Genomic DNA, 20024 nt, shown 5'->3' on the forward strand with positions numbered 1-20024 from the left:
ACACACTGCCCGCCCCACGTGGTGCTGTGCTGGAATCTCTGCTCCCTCCTCCCACATCGCCACATTCCGAAGTAACACCTGCGGTGTCATTGGCTGATCCGCCTAGTAGGCGTGGTAAGCCGCGGGTCCGCAGCTCCGCCCCCTGGTCCGTAGTTACTGGGAAAATATGCGTAAAATGAATGTTAGAAACGGAGTGGGCGGAGCCTCCACTCTTCTTCATACAGTTCCCCAGTGTGCGAGGGAAAGAGGGTCTGTAGGGGAGAAGGGCGTGTTCAAATCTCCGTCCTGCATATTGATTGGTTGTATACGCTGCCTCAGACCCTCGCTGACTGGCTGTGCCCTCGGGCTGGGCGTGGCTGAGCCTCCGCTCGGCTGCCCCCAGCACTCCCACGGATCAGTTTGACTCAGTCACCGGACAGAGTACAGCTCCGGGTTGTGTGCGGGCTCCCCGGGGGAGTATAGCAGCATGGGGCGGCCGGGGATGTGCGGACTTGTCTGGGTCACTGCGGTGCTGCTGAGTCGTGTCGGAGGAATCCATGGTATGTTCATAGTGTGGCCCTGGTGTGGTGAGGGGTGTGCGATCAGTGGCTGCTGTGCGATCTGTGGTTGCTGTGCGATCTGTGGTTGCTGTGCCTGGCTCCACCATCCATTCCGCTGTGTGTGCGCTGCAATGTGGCAGTGTGTGCGCTGCAATGTGGCAGTGTGTGCGCTGCAATGTGGCAGTGTGTGCAAGACCTGCACAGAGTGCTGTGCAGATGTCAGGGACTGTCTTCTAGCATGCACACTATGTATGTATAGATGTATGAATATTTTTTTTATTCATACACATTTCCCTATTTACATTTGAAATCCACAGAAATCAGTGTTGACTGTAGGTCATATGATAGTGCTGGATGTCTCAATCTGTGTGTGTTGTGGGTCATTACACTTATTGAATACTACTATATAAGTTTTTTCCTTTTGCATTGTGTTACTATTTTGTGTGTGTGCAGAGAGGTGTTGTTACAGCTCTGTTTGTATTGGAGTGTGGTTCCCACACATGACAGTGTACAGAGATTTATCATATGGGATTCTTAGAGCACAGGAAGTCATCCTGCTATAGTGCTGCTGTTATAATGGATATATTCCATGTGTCACAGGGCTTTCTGTGTGTCTGATCAAATGATCCATTATAATCTCTGAGATTTTATAAAAGATTATACAGGGATGGTTTGTATTTCCTTATCACATGCCGTAAAATATTTGGCCTGTAATCTGGATGGCATGCAGTACTGTGTTCTGTTAAGGACTGGATGGCATGCAGTTCTGTGTTATGTTAAGGAGCTCTTTTAGCATATTAAACAGAAATACATAAGACCACTTTATCAGTTAATTTATATATTATACAAAGCGGTATTTTTTAAAGTTGTTTCAAGTTAACCATGGGTGTTGTAGATGGAATTATTCAATTTAGCACTTTTTGGACCCCTAGTCATTTGTATATGTTATATTGAGTTATTGCCTGTGACATGTTTAACATCTTAGTATCTGTTTTATCATGAGAGAAGCTCATGACAGGTTTTATATGCAATTCCACCTTAGGGCATCCTGTTTATTACACTCCAAGGATATTCCTCTTAAGTGGTTTTCTCCTCTCTGTCATATGGGGTAAAGATGGATTGCACAGCTTTAGTGTAAATAGTTTAAAACAATTAGGAAGTTTGCATTACTTGTAGCCACTGTATTAAGTTCAGGAGTTTTGGCTCTCCTATTTTTTATTTTTTTTTAATCTGTACAAAACCTTAATTTATTTTTTATTTGTATGTTTTGTTTAATATGTTGCAAAGTTTCTCCTGTTTCATCTTGTGTGTTTCTCTTGTTACATATGTTTTATCAATACCTATAACTCTGTAAAGTTGTTGTTTTTTTTGGTTTTATACCTGGTGAAGAACTTTAAGTTGGCGCTCTTCGGTTAATTTATTCAGTGTATATGACTTCATATTGTCCACAGGATCCTATTGTCTTTGTTGTTTGAGGCTGTTATGGAATTTATTGCTGTGTAGTGAATAACTTACGCTCCTGTGAGTTTTCACTTGTTGCTTTTTGGATATGTCGAAAAAAAGTGTGTGCTTTTGAGACTGCAAGGGTAATTTTGGTGCATTCGCACTGTACGTGTATAAGTCTGATGGAATGCTTACTTTTTATTTATGATCATTCTACTCTTGTGTCCACTGAATGTGTAGAAGCAGTATAGGTGGATGTTGTAAAACCTACGGGAAAAAAAAGTGCAGTAACTGTAAAAAAAATAAAATATATATATATATATATATATTTTATTTATTTATCTATTTCTGGTGGAACCCAGGAAAAGAGTATTATTAGTGAGGTACAGAGCAGGCTATCAAGCGTCATTTGTAGTTTAATAAAAACATAAAGTGGTTTTATCAAGCTTCTTCAATTAGATGGATTTTGCAGATGATAATTGTTGCCGTGAAATTCTCAATTTAACAGCGGAATGTGTCTGGGGATAAATCCCAGCAATACACTAACTTCTTTTTAGTTTTGTCTCCATGGTTTGCAGGTTTAATCTCTAAGAGAGCACATAAGTTCTTTAAACATTCCGATTGCTTTATATCCAGTACCATAACCTGGTTGCTACGTGTGTGTGATCTCCTTTGTGTCTGTATACATGAGGTTGCTCCTTCAATCAGTGCTGATGGGTTTTTCTTTCCCTCTAACAATCCCTGTTTCCAAATTTTCCCACCCATCCCCCTCTCCCCTTCACTCCCCCTCCTCTCCCCCCTCCTCCCCCTCTCCCTCCCTCAGGGCAGAGGGAAGGAGGAGGGGGAGGAGGGTAGAGAGAGAGAGACTTTTCTTGTATGATAACAATTGGGATAAGAGAGAAGGGGGAGTGGGTAGACTGTTCCCAAACTGCCCCCTCAAATCTGTCTGCTACCTCCTGCAGCTCTCTTCTCCGCATCTCTGCCCTATTTGTTCTCTCTCAGCTGTCTGCCCGCCTGTCTCTTCCAGTGACCGTGTCTTTACATCCACTCTGACCCGATTTTTATTCATCTGCTCCTTTTTTTTTTTTCTCCCCACAGATTTTACTTTCCAACCTCCCCCATTTTGTCACTGAATCCCCAGTTTCCCAGCTATTTGTCTCCTGTGCCAGCTCTGAAACTTAAAGCCCATTTTCCCTGCATGTCTCCTCCATATCTTGTCTGTCCTTTCTCTTATTCCACCTTCTATGGCCTCTCATATGCCCCTGCTCTTCTCTGCCTGCCCCCCTCTTGTTAGTGCCCATAACATACTGCCCCCATCCTCCTTCCTGCCTCCATGTTCTTGCCCTGTGCCTGGTATTTCTCCTATCTCTATAGCCCCCCCAATATGTCTGTATATATCAATAACAATGTACCTAGATCCCCCTCTTGTCTCTCTGCCCTGACCCTTGCCAGCCCCCCTCTTGTCTATTCCCACTCTCTTCTCACTCTCCTTCCTCCCCCTCCCTATTCTGCGCTCTGTCTTTCTGTTCTTTGTGCCCCTCCTTATTCTGTATCTTCTTGAACTCTTCTCGCTTTCTCTGACCCCCAGTCTTGCGTGCACCCTGCTAATCTCCTCACACTCTTTCTGGTCCAGCTTCTGCCTGTGCCCGCTCATTTTTTTTTTTTTTTGTTTTGTTCTTGAACTCTTCAGCTTTTCTCTTCTGTGCCCATTATTTTATTTTCTTTCCTCTTGAAAGTCTCTGCCTAAGCTGTTCTCAGTTGGTCTCTTATTTCCCTCCCCGGCCCTCCTCTTGTCTGTGCCTATTCAGCCTGATTTGAATCTCTCCGAGTTTCTTCTGTTCTTTTGTCCTTCCTATCTTATTTTATAAAATACACATAAAGAAGTATTGGGCAATCCGTGTTCTCTGTTAAAGAGAAACAATCTGGAACATATCATTTTCTGTATATAAAGGACTTCCAGAGATCTCGCCAGTCGCCCACCTTCACAGCTTGTACATATGGGCGACGTCTCTGTCTCACGTTATATGTAACAGAGCCCCGATTTGACCAGGTGTAAAAGTTGGTATCATTGATCCCTGTAACCATTGTCTTCTACTTTCTGTCTGTGTTGCACCTGTGGCTTTTTCCTGCCTCTGGTTATGCAGCCATTAGTGCTCCAGTCTGTATGGTAAGCTCATTAAGCAACTGATAAAACATACAGCAGATACTTTAGTTAGTTTACATTTCAGTGTCTTATCTTTTATTTTTGTGTTTACTTTAGTGACTACATACATGACCTTATCACGCATAGGTTTGGATAGTCTGATAAGTCTCAAATGGTCACTTGTAATCCTGGAAAAAGCATGTTTGTGTCCAGCGTGTGATTAGCCCCACGTTGTATGCCGACTGTAGCTGTGTGTTCGAGTGCCCATACACGCTGGTATTGTGGCAACCGTTTCGGTTATCTGGGCCGTATTAGACCCAATTTTTCGCACATTTTAGCATGTAGGGGCCCTAAAAGACTATGAATGTTTGATCGTATCTATCAGATGTCAATCGGGATGGAAGTGTGGTCAGCGGTTTGTGTCTGCCACTATAATATGTATATACATGGCTAATTCTGCCCTGTCTGAACTTTCAACTTTGGCCGTCTTTTTGATGCATGTGACGGATATGACTGCTCAACAGTGGGGCAGAAAAGTTGGATTGAGCTGCATGTGTCCCTGTTGTGAGTTGCACTGGAGACTTTATCCCCACTAGCTGCAGTCTTGGCTGGCACCAGAAACTTTTAAATATATTTTTGTTTAATAGTAGCTGTTATATAAGACAGCGTGAGTCTTAGGTTTAGTGACTCTTTAAATATTCTTTTTACATTGCATCCAGAGCCCCCATCACTCCACTTCTTCTTACATCACTTACCTGATGCCCAAATAATGTGTGTAGTCTGCATTCCAGCCATGGGATTCTCTCTGCCAGACTTCTCCTGCGCTGCAGCACACTTCATCATCATCACCAGTTAGTTATATAGCGCCACTAATTCCGCAGCGCTGTACAGAGAACTCGCTCACATCAGTCCCTGCCCCATAGGAGCTTAGTCTAAATTCCCTAATGTACACACACAGACAGACTAAGGTCAATTTGGTAGCAGCCAATTAACCTACTAGTATGTTTTTGGAGTGTGGGGGGAAACCGGAGCACCCGGAGGAAACCCACGCAAACACGGGGAGAGCATACAAACTCCTTCCAGTTAAGGCCATGGTCGGGAATCAAACTCATGGCCCCAGTGCTGTGAGGCAGAAGTGCTAAGCAGTGGCCTCATAACCACTGGTGGTTTGTTTTCGTGAACACATGTTGCAGTGCTTCTGACATACATTTGTCACAGGTTTTATTTACCAATATGCTCAATCCATGTGTTTTGTTTCGGGGTTTTTTTTTAAAATTCCATCTGCGACAAAATCGGAAGGATTAATGTCAGACTAGGTGTGAAAAACTCATGCTTGTTAATCACAAGTGGGTATGATGACCATGCATTCCCATTGACATGAATTAACTTTTTCAAGTGGTTTGCACTGAAATGGAGTAACAATAGTACAAAAAACCCAGCAATGTCACTTAATACTCGTATGGTGCCATTCAATAGAATTTTGTGTTTTAATTGCTTTTTTTTTTTTTTTTTTTTGCCACCGCCGTGGTACAATCCTTAAATTATCCCCTTAAGATCATCATCATTTATTTATATAGAACCAACAGATTCCGTAGTGCTTTACAAAACAGTAATAAAACAATACTGGCTAATCCATACATACGTAGAGGTGAGGAGGCCCTGCTTGCAAGCTTACAATCTAAGGTCCCTCTCTTTGTAAAAGCCTACACCACCTGACACTAAGGGGGGAATTCAACTGACCGCTTTGCGGGTAAAAGTAAGGCGGCCTGTGCATTATTACCATTATTACGGTAGTTTCAATGCCGTCTTTTTGCTCACAGCTCCCTGAGCTGCGAGCGGAAAGCCGGGTTGAAACTACCGTAATAACTTTAACGCCGCCCTAATTCAGGGGGAATTGAATTCCCCCACCTATGAATGCCAATGTCACAGTTTATACTACAGTTGTCCGGCAGTGCAGAATGTCTGGCACTGGGTAACTCTCTGCACTTCTCTCCAAACTACGTTTTCTGAAATTGTTTTACAAAGTAAACTTGTAGGGGCTCTCCCTTGACGTTACTCTCTAGAGCTTTCACTGACAAACTTTTAACTAATTATTAATCCGATATCCCGCTGATCTTCATGCCAAGCTATGCGGAAAGCACAAGTAGCAGAAATGTTGCTCTGATGCAAAATGTAGAAACGTATGTGCATGCAGGGTATGGGAAAGGTTATCTGAAGAGCTGGGATCTGGGGATTTTTGGAGAAAAGTTTTTGTTTTGTTTTTTGTTTCCTATTTTGGTGACCGTAACCTAAAATACTCTGAATTACGTGTGAAAAGCGAACCTGTCTGTCCACACACCTGCATTGTTTTACTGGTATCAGACACTGGTCATAATGTTTGTCTACATTACATATTTACCAAAATATTTATTTTTCTGGTTTTCTGCACTTTCTGGATAAAAGATGTCATCCCGGTATTTGTTTAAACATTTTTTTATTTTTTTTTTCAATATATATAAATGTATTCTTTTTGGCTTTTTTATTTTTTATGCCTTTTTCTAGAGTGGGGTTGTGCGCAAACCCTTCTCAGGGAGTGGAGCATGGAAAGGAAAATTGCAGCCCTGAGTGCACTGACATCTGTGCGTCTGATTTCAAATATTTGACGATCGGCCAAATTATGGAAACGTTAATATTTGTCTACAGTACAAAAGTGTTTCCCATAGACAATTGTAATTCATTTCCATGATTAACTGCGCACCGGAGACCTTGTTCTGTTGGTGCTTTCTGATGATACTTTATTTCGTCCAAGCCAACGGTATATTGGGTACTGTTTATGCAAGCAGGTTCTTGTATTCAGAGGAAAAAGGTTCTCTGTGCAGGTTACATTGTGCTCATTTGTTTCACTAAACCCTAAAACTATAGTATTATTTTGTTTCCCCCATCTCTTACCTTTCCTGGTGAGTATAAAGAAAGTACTCCCAACATTTAGTGTATGAGTGGCAATATTACAGATATTTCCTCCCAATATCGCAGCTCTTTTGCCCCCATTCTTTTGAGTCTTTGCGTGGCGATGCCTAGAGGGTTCAGTATTTGGATTACGCCCTGAGAACAGGGGGGCGATTGCTGCCAGTGTCCAGCTAACTGGTGGCTGGGTCATGTATTTAAATCTTAGGCCCATTGGTGCTTGCCCCATCCATCTTCCACACAGGCTCCTCCCACTTCTGTGACATCACTCAGCATGAGTGTTTCATGACAGATTGTATCGCAAAAAAAACCATTTATAAATTATATACTTGACAACGTCAGGGTAAACTCTTGGGGCCAGCAAGGTCTACAGACCCATTGTATACATCATCTTTTAGAGCACCAATTTCCTACACACTAGAACAGGGGTAGGTAACCTGCGGCTCTCCAGGTGTTGTGAAACTACAAGTCCCAGCAGGCCTTGCCAGCTATCTGCTGGTTTATATACTGACAAAGCATGCTGGGACATGTAGTTTCACAACATCTGGAGAGCCGCAGGTTGCCTACCCCTGCACTAGAAGCATTTATGATGGGCTGAACCTATATTCATGACTGATGTTTTATCTGCTCACTAGGGACTGGTATGATCACTGTGTCACTTAATGACCGATAGTCACGAGGTGCTGATTTAGCGAATTGATTGGTTAAGTCCCCAAAAATGGCTGCCTCCATTGCTTCAGATGCCCTGCAATAACTAGTGTTCCTAGAGAAGCTTGGGTGTGCTCTTGTATGTGGTGACCCTGAAGGTTCAGAGAGCAAAAGAAGAACTAAAGTCTTCCTGTCACCAACGCTGCTTCTGTGGTCAGACCCAATGCTCGTCACGGAATGGGGGGGGCTGGATAGGAAATAAAGGAAACATCGGGTCAGCACTGTGGGACGGGAGCAGGGGAATTTTATGTATGTGATAAAAACTCTGCGCCTGTGTTTTAAATTAAGTAATTAAAGTTGATGAAACACGTACTGACACAAGCTGCTGTTCTCATGTCAAATATGTAAATTATTTACACACAGGTTTGTGATTGTTCCCTCCAAAATATTACAGGAGACGTCATGTGTTTGTGTATGGGAACCTTCACTCTAATTATAGGGCTAGTCTATTTTTTTCTGTCATGTTAAATCGTCAAACAATGGCTTTTGGTCAAAGAATCTCAGGCCTGGGGTGTTAACCCCTTAACGACGTGAGTTCTTTTTCTCACCATGACCAGACCAATGGGCCACATTTTGTCGATCTGCCCATTTCACAGGGAATACTTTTTGTGGGGGTTTATTTTATGTGTTTGGTGTATAGAAGTGAATTATATAAACCCATTCCATGAATCGTCTCCTTGTTACTTTTTGAGTAATTTGAGATTACCAATATTTACCACAAGATCTGCTGCTTCTGTGAAGTAGAGATGCCAAATATGTAAATGAAAGAATTGCTCATGGTCTGACGTCGTTATGGGGTCCAGGGACAAAGGCTCGCATTTTCCATTTATCTCCCTCATGCTAGGCTGAATCCGCTGTGCACCTGCCTGCATAAATGCTTAAAGGCGAAGAAAAATGTAGATGGGGCCAGAGAAGGAGAATAAATATTTGGGAATCTGTCACGCAAAATGTTTACGTGTGTCACACATGACAGACATAGTTTATTGCGTTGTGCAGGGGGCTAGGAAAGAGCGCTGTTTGTGTTAGCAATGGATTTTCTGTTTAATACTACTTTTTATTTTACTTGGAGGCCATTTATTATGAGGTATGGATCTGGGAGATCTTTAGTGTTGTATGAAAACTTTTATTCTTTCCTTGAAGTTTTGTTACACTCATGTGGTAATAAATACGTATAAGAGTGTGTCTAGGCCTTCTGCTGCCTGAGGCAATTGGGAAATGGCTCCTCTCTCATTACTTACACCAATCGGGATAGACATTCTGTATTGGTGTAAAGTGTTCAGCCAATAACACAGTGGCATCTTCATCATTGTTATGTAAAAAAACACAACATTTACGTTTTTGCAGCAAGAAAACGAACATACCGAATACCCTAAATTTTGCTTATCCTTCAAAACATGAAGAAGCCTAGTATTTGATAGCAGGAAATATCTACACATAGCCGCCCTCTGTCCTTTCCTCTCCTGTATGTGTTTAGCCCTTGAAGTATTCCTGATATTCTGTTATCAGATTTGTGTGCACCACATGCAGTATTTTACATTGTGAGGTATAAAATGTTACATTCTGCACTTAAGGCCATTCCTCGAATTTTCTAGGCATTTGTTTTACCCTTTCTGCAGAATTAACCTTGTTACTAATGTTTTTATCATCTGCAAAAAGATACTGTCCCCCTTTTAGACTACAAGCAAATCTGCCACTTGAGATGGCTGCCTCTGTTTTGATAGGGGCTCTCAGTGGCTGTTACATTTTTTTTTTTTTTTTTTTATGCTTTGACATATTAACATTTTAAAGGGCAAATGAGGAACATTTACTAATGGATTACGCAAGTATGTACTTATTTTTTTCAGATGCACATGATCAAATAACAGGTTGTTTATAAGCTGCGTTCGTCATAAATCAGTAAAATATATCGCAATATAGTACATTTTAGCAGTGAAAAGTTCTTGGTGCCAAGAGAGGAAAGAGTAGGAGGTATGTTGTAAGACTTTCTAATTATTGTACCCTTACTGTCAACAAGGGAAAGTCTAAGTTCTACACAGACCATGCGTACATTTATGAGAGTATGTGATGTGCATTGAATTGATTTCCAGTCAGAAAACTTCACAATTTGCTACACAGTAGTTTGTGGCTTTTTTTTTTTTTTTTGTCGTCCTCCCATGGTTTGAGCGTTTTTCTAATTCATTTTACTCTAATGTGCTATATTAATATTTGAACCACGTTTCTTCTCCGCCAGTTTTCCCCAGTACGGTGGCAAAATGGTTGGCATTGGGTTTGATTGCCGACCATGGCCTTATCTGTGTGGAGTTGGTATGTTCTCCCTGTGTTTGCGTGGGTTTCCTCCGGGTGCTCCACTTTCCTCCCACACTCCAAATGGATACTGGTAGGTTAATTGGTTTCTGACAAAGTGGACCCTAGTACATGTGTGTGATGGATATTGGGAATTTAGACTGTAAGCTCTGATGGGAATGTTTCATAAATTAGCAGTCCAAGATGGCTGCCTGACCCTCTACACCAATGTTAAATGCTTTGAGTCCTATGGGGGGACGACGACATATATTGTTCTAAACAAAAAAGTGCAGCTATTTTTGCCCTCTAAGTAGTATATCTACTAAACTGTGGGTTTGAAAAAGTGTAGCTATAGCCTACAGCAACCAATCAGATTCTAGCTGTCATTTTGTAGAATGCACTAAATAACAGACAGATATAGATATAGATATATCTGTCTGTTATTTAGTGCATTCTACAAAATGACAGCTAGAATCTGATTGGTTGCTGTAGGCTATATCTAAACTTTTTCAAACCTACTCGCCTCAACCAATAAGAAATTTCCTAAACATTTTCCAAGAATCTTTGCACCTGTTTTTTAAGTTCATCATTCAGAATGGCTGCCAGTCATACCCAGCTGATGTAAATGGAATCATTTACTTATAGGCTGCCTTTAGGTATCTAGTACTTGTGGCTCCCATATCTGTGGTTCTATATCATAGTCTCACTGTCCCTTCTTGGAGCTGTGTATTTGCTTCTGAGTTGTGATTGTTTTACTAGTCAAGTCATGCACAACTGCATAGAAGTTATTTTCTGTTGATGCCTCTAACTCACAGGGCAGCTGCCAGCATGGCATGTTGTAGGTTCACACAAAGATCGCACTGGCATATGTTTATGGGTGAAAAGTTGAAGACTATAATCTTTTTAGGTCTTTGTCTTGTTCTTGAGCACAGAGTAAAACTGCAGACCATAAAGTTGTTTCTTGGCATTGTATTTATAAAACAACTTGAAAATCACGTCGCTTAAGTTCGTTGCGGGGGGTGGGGCCAAAATACCGCAATGCATGGCGCCCCCTTCAGCCATGTAATTTGCCTCGGCTCTGGGAGATGGCAACTAGTTGCCAATTCCTAAAGTTGGCAACTATGTCATGTCCCTCTAGGCCAAGTCAGTGAGTCAAGGGCAAACACAGGATTTGTAGAGGGGGGTTTCCACACCACACCACCAGTGGGGCGTGACCAGCATGCATGGGGGCGTGGCTATAATATTAGACAGTGCTTGGCTGCTCTCCAACTCTTCCTATCCCCATAACATACATGGGCAATGCTGTGTGCCCTACTGTTAGGTGCACACAGCTCTCCCTTTTCAAGCAGAGCCATGTGAAGCGGGCGCAGGGTCCAGTCACCTCAATTATACAGTGCCCTAGGCTTGGAGGGGGGTTTCCAGGCACTAGAACCCCCTCCCCCTCGGTTTGTCTATGTGAGTGATATGATAAAGAAGAGTATTATGAGATAAAGCCCTGATACTCCCAGAGATTCTGAAGTATTTTGCCATTGAATTTGATGGGCGTCTCTCTTGCCATAAAAATACGTATAGATGGCCACGGATATTCCAAAATACAGCTATGGTCAACACAAAAATGTTTTAATGTTTTAAGGATGTTTTAATACTTTAAAGCATCTCTTACCATACTTAATTCCTGACTTGTAGGTTCTGAAATGGCAGTCTAGATGCTGCAAGTGATCAGTTAGCAGTAATACTATATTGTGGGTGCTACTGTGGATTTATAGGGATAACATGGAACAAGCATGGTTGCTAGAACGATGAAAGTGCCATCTTTGTGGAGTAATAGAAATAAAACTTGAAGGAGAAAAGAAAGCAGTTGGGCAATGGTACTTCCCCATTTACTAGGTAAATACAATAAAAGCGTAATAATTGATTGACAGGTATATAACATGTATATTAAAAAAAGCAGAACTACCTTAAATTAACCCAGCAAATAAAACTTCAGCCAGGGAACAAAATACAGCAGATCTTTACATTTTGTTTTTCTTCCCTCTAATAGACTATTGGACGCTTGACAAGTCAATGCCTAAAATCCTTTCTCTGTTGCGCTGTGTTTATAATGTTATTAAGACAGCGGTTGTAAATGGTGGTTCATTGGTGATTAAATATCATTCAAATATATGTTTGCTGGTTAAATATCTAACATTTATGTAAGCAGATTTCGTGTAAAACGGGTCTTTATGATGCCAGAGAACAGCTGGCTCGTTTCTTAAACTGGCAGCAACGGAGGATCGCTTTCCATGTTCCGGTTACTAATTTCTCTAGAAGTGTAGTGGGGGGCCCCCCGAAAAGCGCTGTGTGCCCCGTTCATTGATAAGAATATGCTTTAGAAAAAGTTGTTTTGTGGATCCCCCCCCACTCCCAATTTTTTTTTTTTTCTTGCGACAGAGAATGAAAGTAATGTATTTGTTCTCCTTGGCTGGAATCCATATTGTTGCCCAATGCCAGCTCCTCTGATGTATCAGGGGTGCCCCACGGTTGGGTTTGTTCAGTCACAGCTCTGCACTGGTTGCCAAGGAAACTCTTGTAGGCCTCAATTAGTCTTCCTCAGTGTTCTATCCCACCGGCTGCACTGAAACCAGATGGAATGAATAAACTATTTCCTATTGACTGATAAAATCTATGATATTATGTTTATTTTTTTTATTATGTTTTATTTTTTTGATGTTTATATACTTGTGTAACATTTCTATAAACTTCATGCAAGCATTTTATAATTTGGTTTTAAGACTAAGAATTCAAGAATATATTTATTCCCCTATTTCTTAAATGGGATGCAAACACCTAATGCTTCATAATATTCATGGTGACTGGGTGGGTTTTCTAGGGCAAATATGACCGTGGAGGAAGTCCCCAGGGTGAGATGCAATCTGATCTCAATGCTCACATCCAGTCCTTGGACACCCCCTTCTAAATTCTTTCCTTGTGTTTTCCTTCACCTACGCACCCGTTTCTAGCACCTATATAAATTATATATAATCTTATTTTCTTACATATTAGTTCCTACTTGACATGTAAACCCTGCAACAATCAGCTGTTCACAGTGCATATTTGGTGCTGTAAAATGTATATCCCACAACATGTGTCTTTAGGTGAAAAGCTTATCAGGCATCTGATTTGCTTAAGGCCCCGTCTTCTGCTTATCACCACTTCCTAATAACCTAGCACCCTGCTCTCAGAGGAAATATGCAATCAAGTCATATTAAGTGATCTGATGCGAGTCTAAAAGTATTACACTGGTGTTTCAGGAAATCTAGTCATAATTCATTTTAATCACTCCCCTCAGTGCTTGACAGCTGCTGTCACTGGTTAGGGAAGGAACTTTGAAAATTGAGCATCCACAGCCTTCCTGTTATGAATCACAGTACCCCCAACTCCCTGGCAAGACAGTCTGGTCTGTTAGGTGTAGACACCATCCACATGGGCTCTTCGGAGTAGTTTGTAGATGGAGGGCAGGAGGTGGGACTGTAAAACACCAGTCTGGCATCATTCTGAGCACAAATGGCCAATTTCCTCCGTGTAAGATTGTGACCTATTTTTATTTATTTATTTTTTTTTTTTTAATCTAAGCAGTGCGCATTGCAAGACCTCCAAACAAGCAGACTCTTTGGTCTGCTACTTCACGTTTCACAGATATTTTGTAGAGCTTAAAGTAAAAATAATGTTTTCAGCCGATTTTTGGACCAGTGAAAAGATAAGTGACTGTTTGGCCCGATATCGGATTAGTGCGTACGGTGCAACAATGAACAATTATCATTCCAAAGCACATTGTTCTATCATCGTACAAGGTTTTTAGTCTGATTTAAAAATGATAGTATCGTGCCGATTTTTCCAGAGTCTATGCACTCAGGACCGGCAGTGTCCATAGAGCTCTATGAAGAGTCGCCATCTTTTCAGCCGATGGTTATGATAGATGAAGAGCACAGATCTGAGGGTAAAATGTGTTTAGTGTGTACACATGAATCGGCTGCTGATCGGGATTTTTTTAATTTCTTTTTTCTTTAATCTTTGGTAAAAAATGTTAAAGATATCGGGAGAAATTTTGTATAGTGTACCCAGCCTTCCAGTTTGTAATCTAAAGATTCACATTCCATGCTGTAAATTTATCAAGCTGTGAGTTTGAAGTAGTGGAGATGTTGCTTATAGCAACCAGTCAGATTCTAGCTGTCATTTATGTAGTACATTCTACAAAATGACAGCTATATTCTGATTAAAGCTTGATAAATTTACCCCCACGACAGGATTTAAGATGTTGGACATTGTATATAGACTTGTTATCTGCCTCCCTGCAAGTGATTGTCCTCTGTTATCAGGCAGTCTATGCTATAGCTGGACATTGACCTGATCGTTTCTACTCTATAGCCATACTGTGAATGTGTGTTCCCAAATCATGCACATATCTGGTCTTTCAGCAATTGGGCCATGACTGGAGATGTGTGACCATACTACAGAAGCTTCCTTGCTGTGTTTTTCAGTATGGTCGCAGTTTGGAAATCCTAGGAGACCCATGAACAAAACCTTCTCTCAAATATCATTAGTTCTAATACGGCTTAGGGATCTTTGCTCATGTGATGTCAGATAAAGATGGCGGCTGTGGGTGTGGTGTGGGTACAATTTTTAAATTACCAGGAGATGATTACAGGTGTGATCACCTTACTAGTTTGTCTATTCCTACGAAATGGAGGGGAGATGGGTTTTTGTTGTTTTTTTTCTAAATAAGACTTTTTAAATAGAATATGCTGTAAAAATCTGTGTGTGTCCTATCAGACATTTTTAGAAACTTTTTAGGTTCCTCCGTTTGCATAGAATATCGACTATTGAAATTTGGGCCTAAGGCACTTATTTGTGCCACCTAGGTACTCGTGTTAACATCTAAGAATCCTTTCTTTGGTTATTTGCTGTGTTCCACTCTGGTACATTACTCACGTGTTATTTTGATTTGTGTTTTTTTATTTTTTTTATAATGCACAAGTTTGAATAGATGTATGTGGGGTATTGTGATCTACGTGAACCATGGGGAATGCACTGGACCATTTGTGTATGTGGGATATAACTATACAACAGCAAAAAGTGCCTATTTTGAGTGTGTTGTAATGTCAGAACTTTTTCCTTTTCCCTCCATTTAGTTTTCCTTTTGTGTAGATTTTCATGAAGTTTATTTTCATTTTCTTTACTTTAAAAAAAAAAAAAAAAAAAAGTATTATAGGAGTAATTACACTTTGTGGAATGTTTCTGTCCAACATGGCTGCAGAATTCACAATTTGAATGTAGGACGCCACCCACTGACGGCAGCGCCTGATTGGATGCCTTGTGCACCTATTGGATTCCACCAAATCAAGAATACATTCCTGCACCTCTGAGAATTCTCTTCACTTAGGTGACCGGAAAATACAAACTTTGTTGGACTTGATCTGGGGATTAGTTTGGGTCTTCCACAAGTGAACTGCATGTCATCCTTTATTTTACTGCTCCTGGATCATTCATAGTGGAAACGTGTTCTGTAGATGTGACAGTCTTATAGTAAATATAAATACGATTTTGGTTTTACATTATTTCTAATCCCTCCTCGTAACACCACACCAAGTTTCTGACTTATGTCTCCACAGAGCAGTGATTCACCAGTGACTCCTCGCAGATAGAAGCTCATTAGTGCCATCTCCGCCCTGTATTGTTTTATTACACCGTAAATTCATCAATGAGGAGGGGGCAAATGGCCAACTCCACCACAATGACATAGCTGTCAACTAGTCAAAATTCCCAGGGACACTTTGTTGCAGAGAGAGTGCATCCAAGAGCACCTCGCACAATACTGTCCTGGCTGACCTTGGTGCACTGCCGTCCCCATTATATCATGGTTACTGAATGTGATTATGATGTAGTCTTTTATATCTTGAAATACTCCTCATAGATTTAGTTATAAAACCTGTGGAATATGGACAGATGGCAACACTTGTATCTAGCACAGAAAGAGGAATCTTGGGGTGCAGCTGGTCTCTACGCAAAATTGGTGATGATTGGTAACTAGTCACTGAGATTTAAATTTAAAGTGCCCCCAACTACCCCAATGCTTAGTACTGTCACCAATTCCTAGAAAATTGATAGTTTCTTGTTGAATGTTGTTTCAGCCACCTCCATTGTGTATTTGCAACTGGTGGACTGTTAAAGACACGATAGGTAATTTGCAAATGTTGTACAATTGTGGCTGCTTTAGATATAAATATACAAAAAAAAAAAAGACATTGCTTGGCTTTGCATCATTTTCCTCCATTTTTCATGTGAATTGTATCTGGCAAAATGTAAGCGGAGCAATCTGACTTTTTTTTTTTTTTTTGTAGTTGTGGAAAACCCTACACCTCAAAACCACCTTTTGTGGCTAGACTTCTTCTGTTTTCTTAAGAATCTTCTGTCTGTCCACATGTCTGCTGTTTTGTGAAACCTCATCCATTTTACCTCATCCTGTCAGTACTGTTTTGTCCTTGTCCTATCCTGCCCTAACCTTTCTTACACTTCAGGTGTTAGTCTGTCTCTGCCACTTATCACCTTGTTTCTGCCCCATTGTGACCTTTTGCCTCTTGACCCTTTTTACCACAGCCTTCTACCCCTCCCTCACTTTGGTCACAATTAAATCTTATTATTATGGCAAGGTGATCATTTTAGGATAAGTTTCCCTGCCCCCATAGTATGTCACTGAGCACCGCGTTCTTCAAGGACCCCTCATCCTATTTCTCCCTCATACAGTTCGTCCAGTTATCTTCCCTGGCGTACAAACGGCCTTGCTTAATATTTTGGCACTGGATAAACTGTAATAATGGATCTTTTCCTGTAATACAGTACCACTCCTTCCCCGAGTCCCAAACCCCTTCCATGGTGACTTGGTTTACAGAGAAATCGTTTCTTCTTTTATTCCACGCTCCCATAATCCCACCTAAACTCTTCGCAAATCAATCTGTGTTCTACTCACCCTCTCTTCTGTCAATATATTAATCCCGTCTTTCAAGTAAACTCTGAACCGTCATCTTTAAAAAGTTTTCTTCAAAAACTCAAAATAATTTAAACAATGGCTCTGACTAGCATGAAGCAGGGGGGGCTTCTAAATCTTGTAACTAGATTTTGGCCTAATACGACTTCAAATTCCTGATGTAATGTGTGTGGCAGACAAGGAGTTAAATGGTGGTGAGGCCTATTCCCTTATTAATTCCAGCCCCCCTCCATAGTCTGATAGGGAACAATACACACGTCCTTCTTCTATGGGAATGTTTCCCTCCCCTATAAAAGCCTGTCTGGGAAAGCAGGAGGAGGGGGAGAGAGACTCAAATTTCTCAGGGAGCAGAGGATGGATTTTATATATGACTTTTTTTTTTTTTAAAGTTCTTTTTCCCCCCTTCTGGCATTTTAATGAGGGCCTTGGGTATAGGGGAAAGGGATGGGGCGGAGGGGAAGAAAAGACCCTATTGAAAGATGTGGGAGAGGAAAGAACTCAAAGATGGAAGTGGAGCTTTGCAACGTGCTGTATCTGCTGTAAGATATTGTAGCAAAGGTTGAGCAGGGAGAAAAACTGACCTACAAATTCTATAGCTGACACTATAATATAATCTACTAAGGACACAAATCCTAGAAGTCTAAGGGAATTCTCCCGCTTTTATTTTATTTTTTATTTTTTTGGGTCCAATATGTAGCTAAAGCAGTTTAACATGGAAACTAAAAACCTAGAAGTGAAATAATTTATATGGTTAATTCTGTAGAAAAAAAGAAACTTTTGCTTGGCTGTAATGGCTGATCTGAAACCCACAAAATTGTATTATAAAGGCAGAGCCGTAACCACAAAGCTTGTCGCAAGTGGAAATCAAAAACGACAAAGCAGATTTTCATTTTCCTGTCACGATACGTACGGGTAATAAAAATGTATATCGTTTGATTTTCTAACTTTCCCTTTCTATATCTGATGGCTCCTTTGCTAATACCCCTCATTTTGTCTCTAGTGCTCTTCTGTAGTGAGACTTGTTGGCAGTAAAGCACTTTCTGGTGGCAAAACTGAAAGCCCAGAAAATCATCATATTTCTTGATGTATATGTAAAAAAAAAAAAAGTTGGCGTGAGGAGAATTTAGCTTTTTTTTCTGTCACCCTCCTCCACTTGCAGAAACTTTACTTCCCTTTCTTTCCAGACACCACCCTTGTACTCTTCTCTATCCTCCTCGTATTCATCTCTATTACTTGCACGTTTAGACGCTTAAAAAACAATTATACGGATGTGCTGAAAGTGCTGTTTAATGAAGGTGTGTAACTTGATCCTGGAGGGGAACATAATTTCAGAGATAAGTGCGGGAGATGGATGTTGTGGGGCTGGAGGGTGGGAAAACTCAGCATAAGAGTTTAAAAAAAAAAACAACAAAAAAAAAAAAACCTGTCACCATTATTTATCATTTCTTAACATGCAAACAATCTGTACATCATGCTAGTGGCGTGTTCATGAAATGCTAGCTTGTGGTGTTGACCTTTTTTTAATATAAGCTGCTTCCAGACCTTCTTATGGAAACTGTTTGAAGCCCTATGACGTCTCTGATACACTTCTGAAACGCCACTCCGTTCACTTTAATGGAATGCTAGATAGAAAACAGTGGTGTGATTGGCTTTCCTTTCAAACAACTCCAGGTAGGGCCATGAGAACGGATACTGCCGCCTTTTCCATGCGCCTGGACGTTGCAAGCAGGCCTACTGGTTGTGTAGATGGTGTATAGTTTCCGGTTATTAGTAGAGCTCGTTTCACTGGAAAATAAAACATGGACATAAAAATAGTTTTTTCACTTAACATCGTCGCCTGACCTACTACTGTGTTGGGTATTGCAGAAATTAAAAATATAGGCCGTAGTCCCAAAGAGCCAGTGCCGGACTAGCTATATTAATTTAAAGCTCGATATATAAAGTGCAAGCGTTTTCCTACACACAGGGGTGTCGGCCATTTTGTGAGCTGAATCGGTATTCATCAGAATGCAGGCTGCATTTCTCTGACTATTGAACCAGCTCACAAAATGTCTTCCTCCACTGTGTCTAGTGGACTGTTGCACTAAACCTAAAATACACATTTAGTCTGAAAGGGCTACAAATAAGCTTCAGTAGTTTTTAAAATAAGGTTTTTGCAATGCAGGAGGCGATTATTTCTATTTACATAAGACTTCGGCCTTGTACCCGCTGGCATTAATTACATGTGTTTTTGTTTTTTTTAGTAGTAACGCAGGTAAACGGGTGACTCTAGAATCCATTTGCCTTTTTTTCCTTTTTTGCCCACGTGCATTTAGACCGGATAAATGTATTGTGGAAACCTACTGTGAGCTGAAAAAAACACTCGTTAAATGTGTTTTCACTCGCGCTTCTACTAGCCGTAAAAAACCCGCAGAAGATGCCAATAACTGACTTGTTGCTAATCTCCTTTCTGGTGGTTGATAAGATTCAAAAGGGGGTAATTCAATTTGAAACAAGGTGCCGCGGTGTGTCTCCCTAATAGTCCGCGGAGATACCTCGTGGCGGAGATTATTTTTTCTTAATCTCTGCATTCTCCCATGCGTCCCGTGGGGATGCGACAAGAAAATGAGCGCTGTACCGTAATTTCCAGCAATGTTCACCTCCAGACATTGCAGTGATGTCCAGCGGCACGTAGCCGGTAAATACATCTCTCCTCAAAGTCTCGGAGTACTGCGATGCATCGTAAATCTGCTTATAATGTCAAATATCTCACTCAACTGTTTTGAAGATGACTTTTTTTTTATATTAGAGTAAATGGTATGTTGTGTTTAGTGGCCTTTTAAGGACATAGAGAATGCCAAAGATTATTCAGTGTATGTGTGTGTATATTATATACGTTTTAACCTTGTGTGTGTTTTTCCTAAGTTTTTGTTTTTTAAATAAACAGTAAAGCAGTCATTGCATT

The 20024-nt window shown here is 40.9% G+C and overlaps 1 protein-coding gene across 2 annotated transcripts in view; it reads left to right on the forward strand.

Moving 5' to 3' along the window:
* The first annotated feature begins 388 nt into the window (after window positions 1–388).
* The window catches only part of NOTCH3 (notch receptor 3), a 52003-nt gene continuing 32367 nt past the window's right edge, over window positions 389–20024 (forward strand). For both annotated transcript variants that reach the window (XM_075206977.1, XM_075206978.1), the window contains exon 1: window positions 389–539. In XM_075206977.1, coding sequence (XP_075063078.1) covers window positions 467–539 — 73 coding nt within the window. In that variant the 5' untranslated portion in view covers window positions 389–466. The remainder of the gene's footprint in view (window positions 540–20024) is intronic.

This window comes from Mixophyes fleayi, chromosome 4, assembly GCF_038048845.1.
Source record: "Mixophyes fleayi isolate aMixFle1 chromosome 4, aMixFle1.hap1, whole genome shotgun sequence".
NCBI classification, from domain to species: domain Eukaryota; kingdom Metazoa; phylum Chordata; class Amphibia; order Anura; family Limnodynastidae; genus Mixophyes; species Mixophyes fleayi.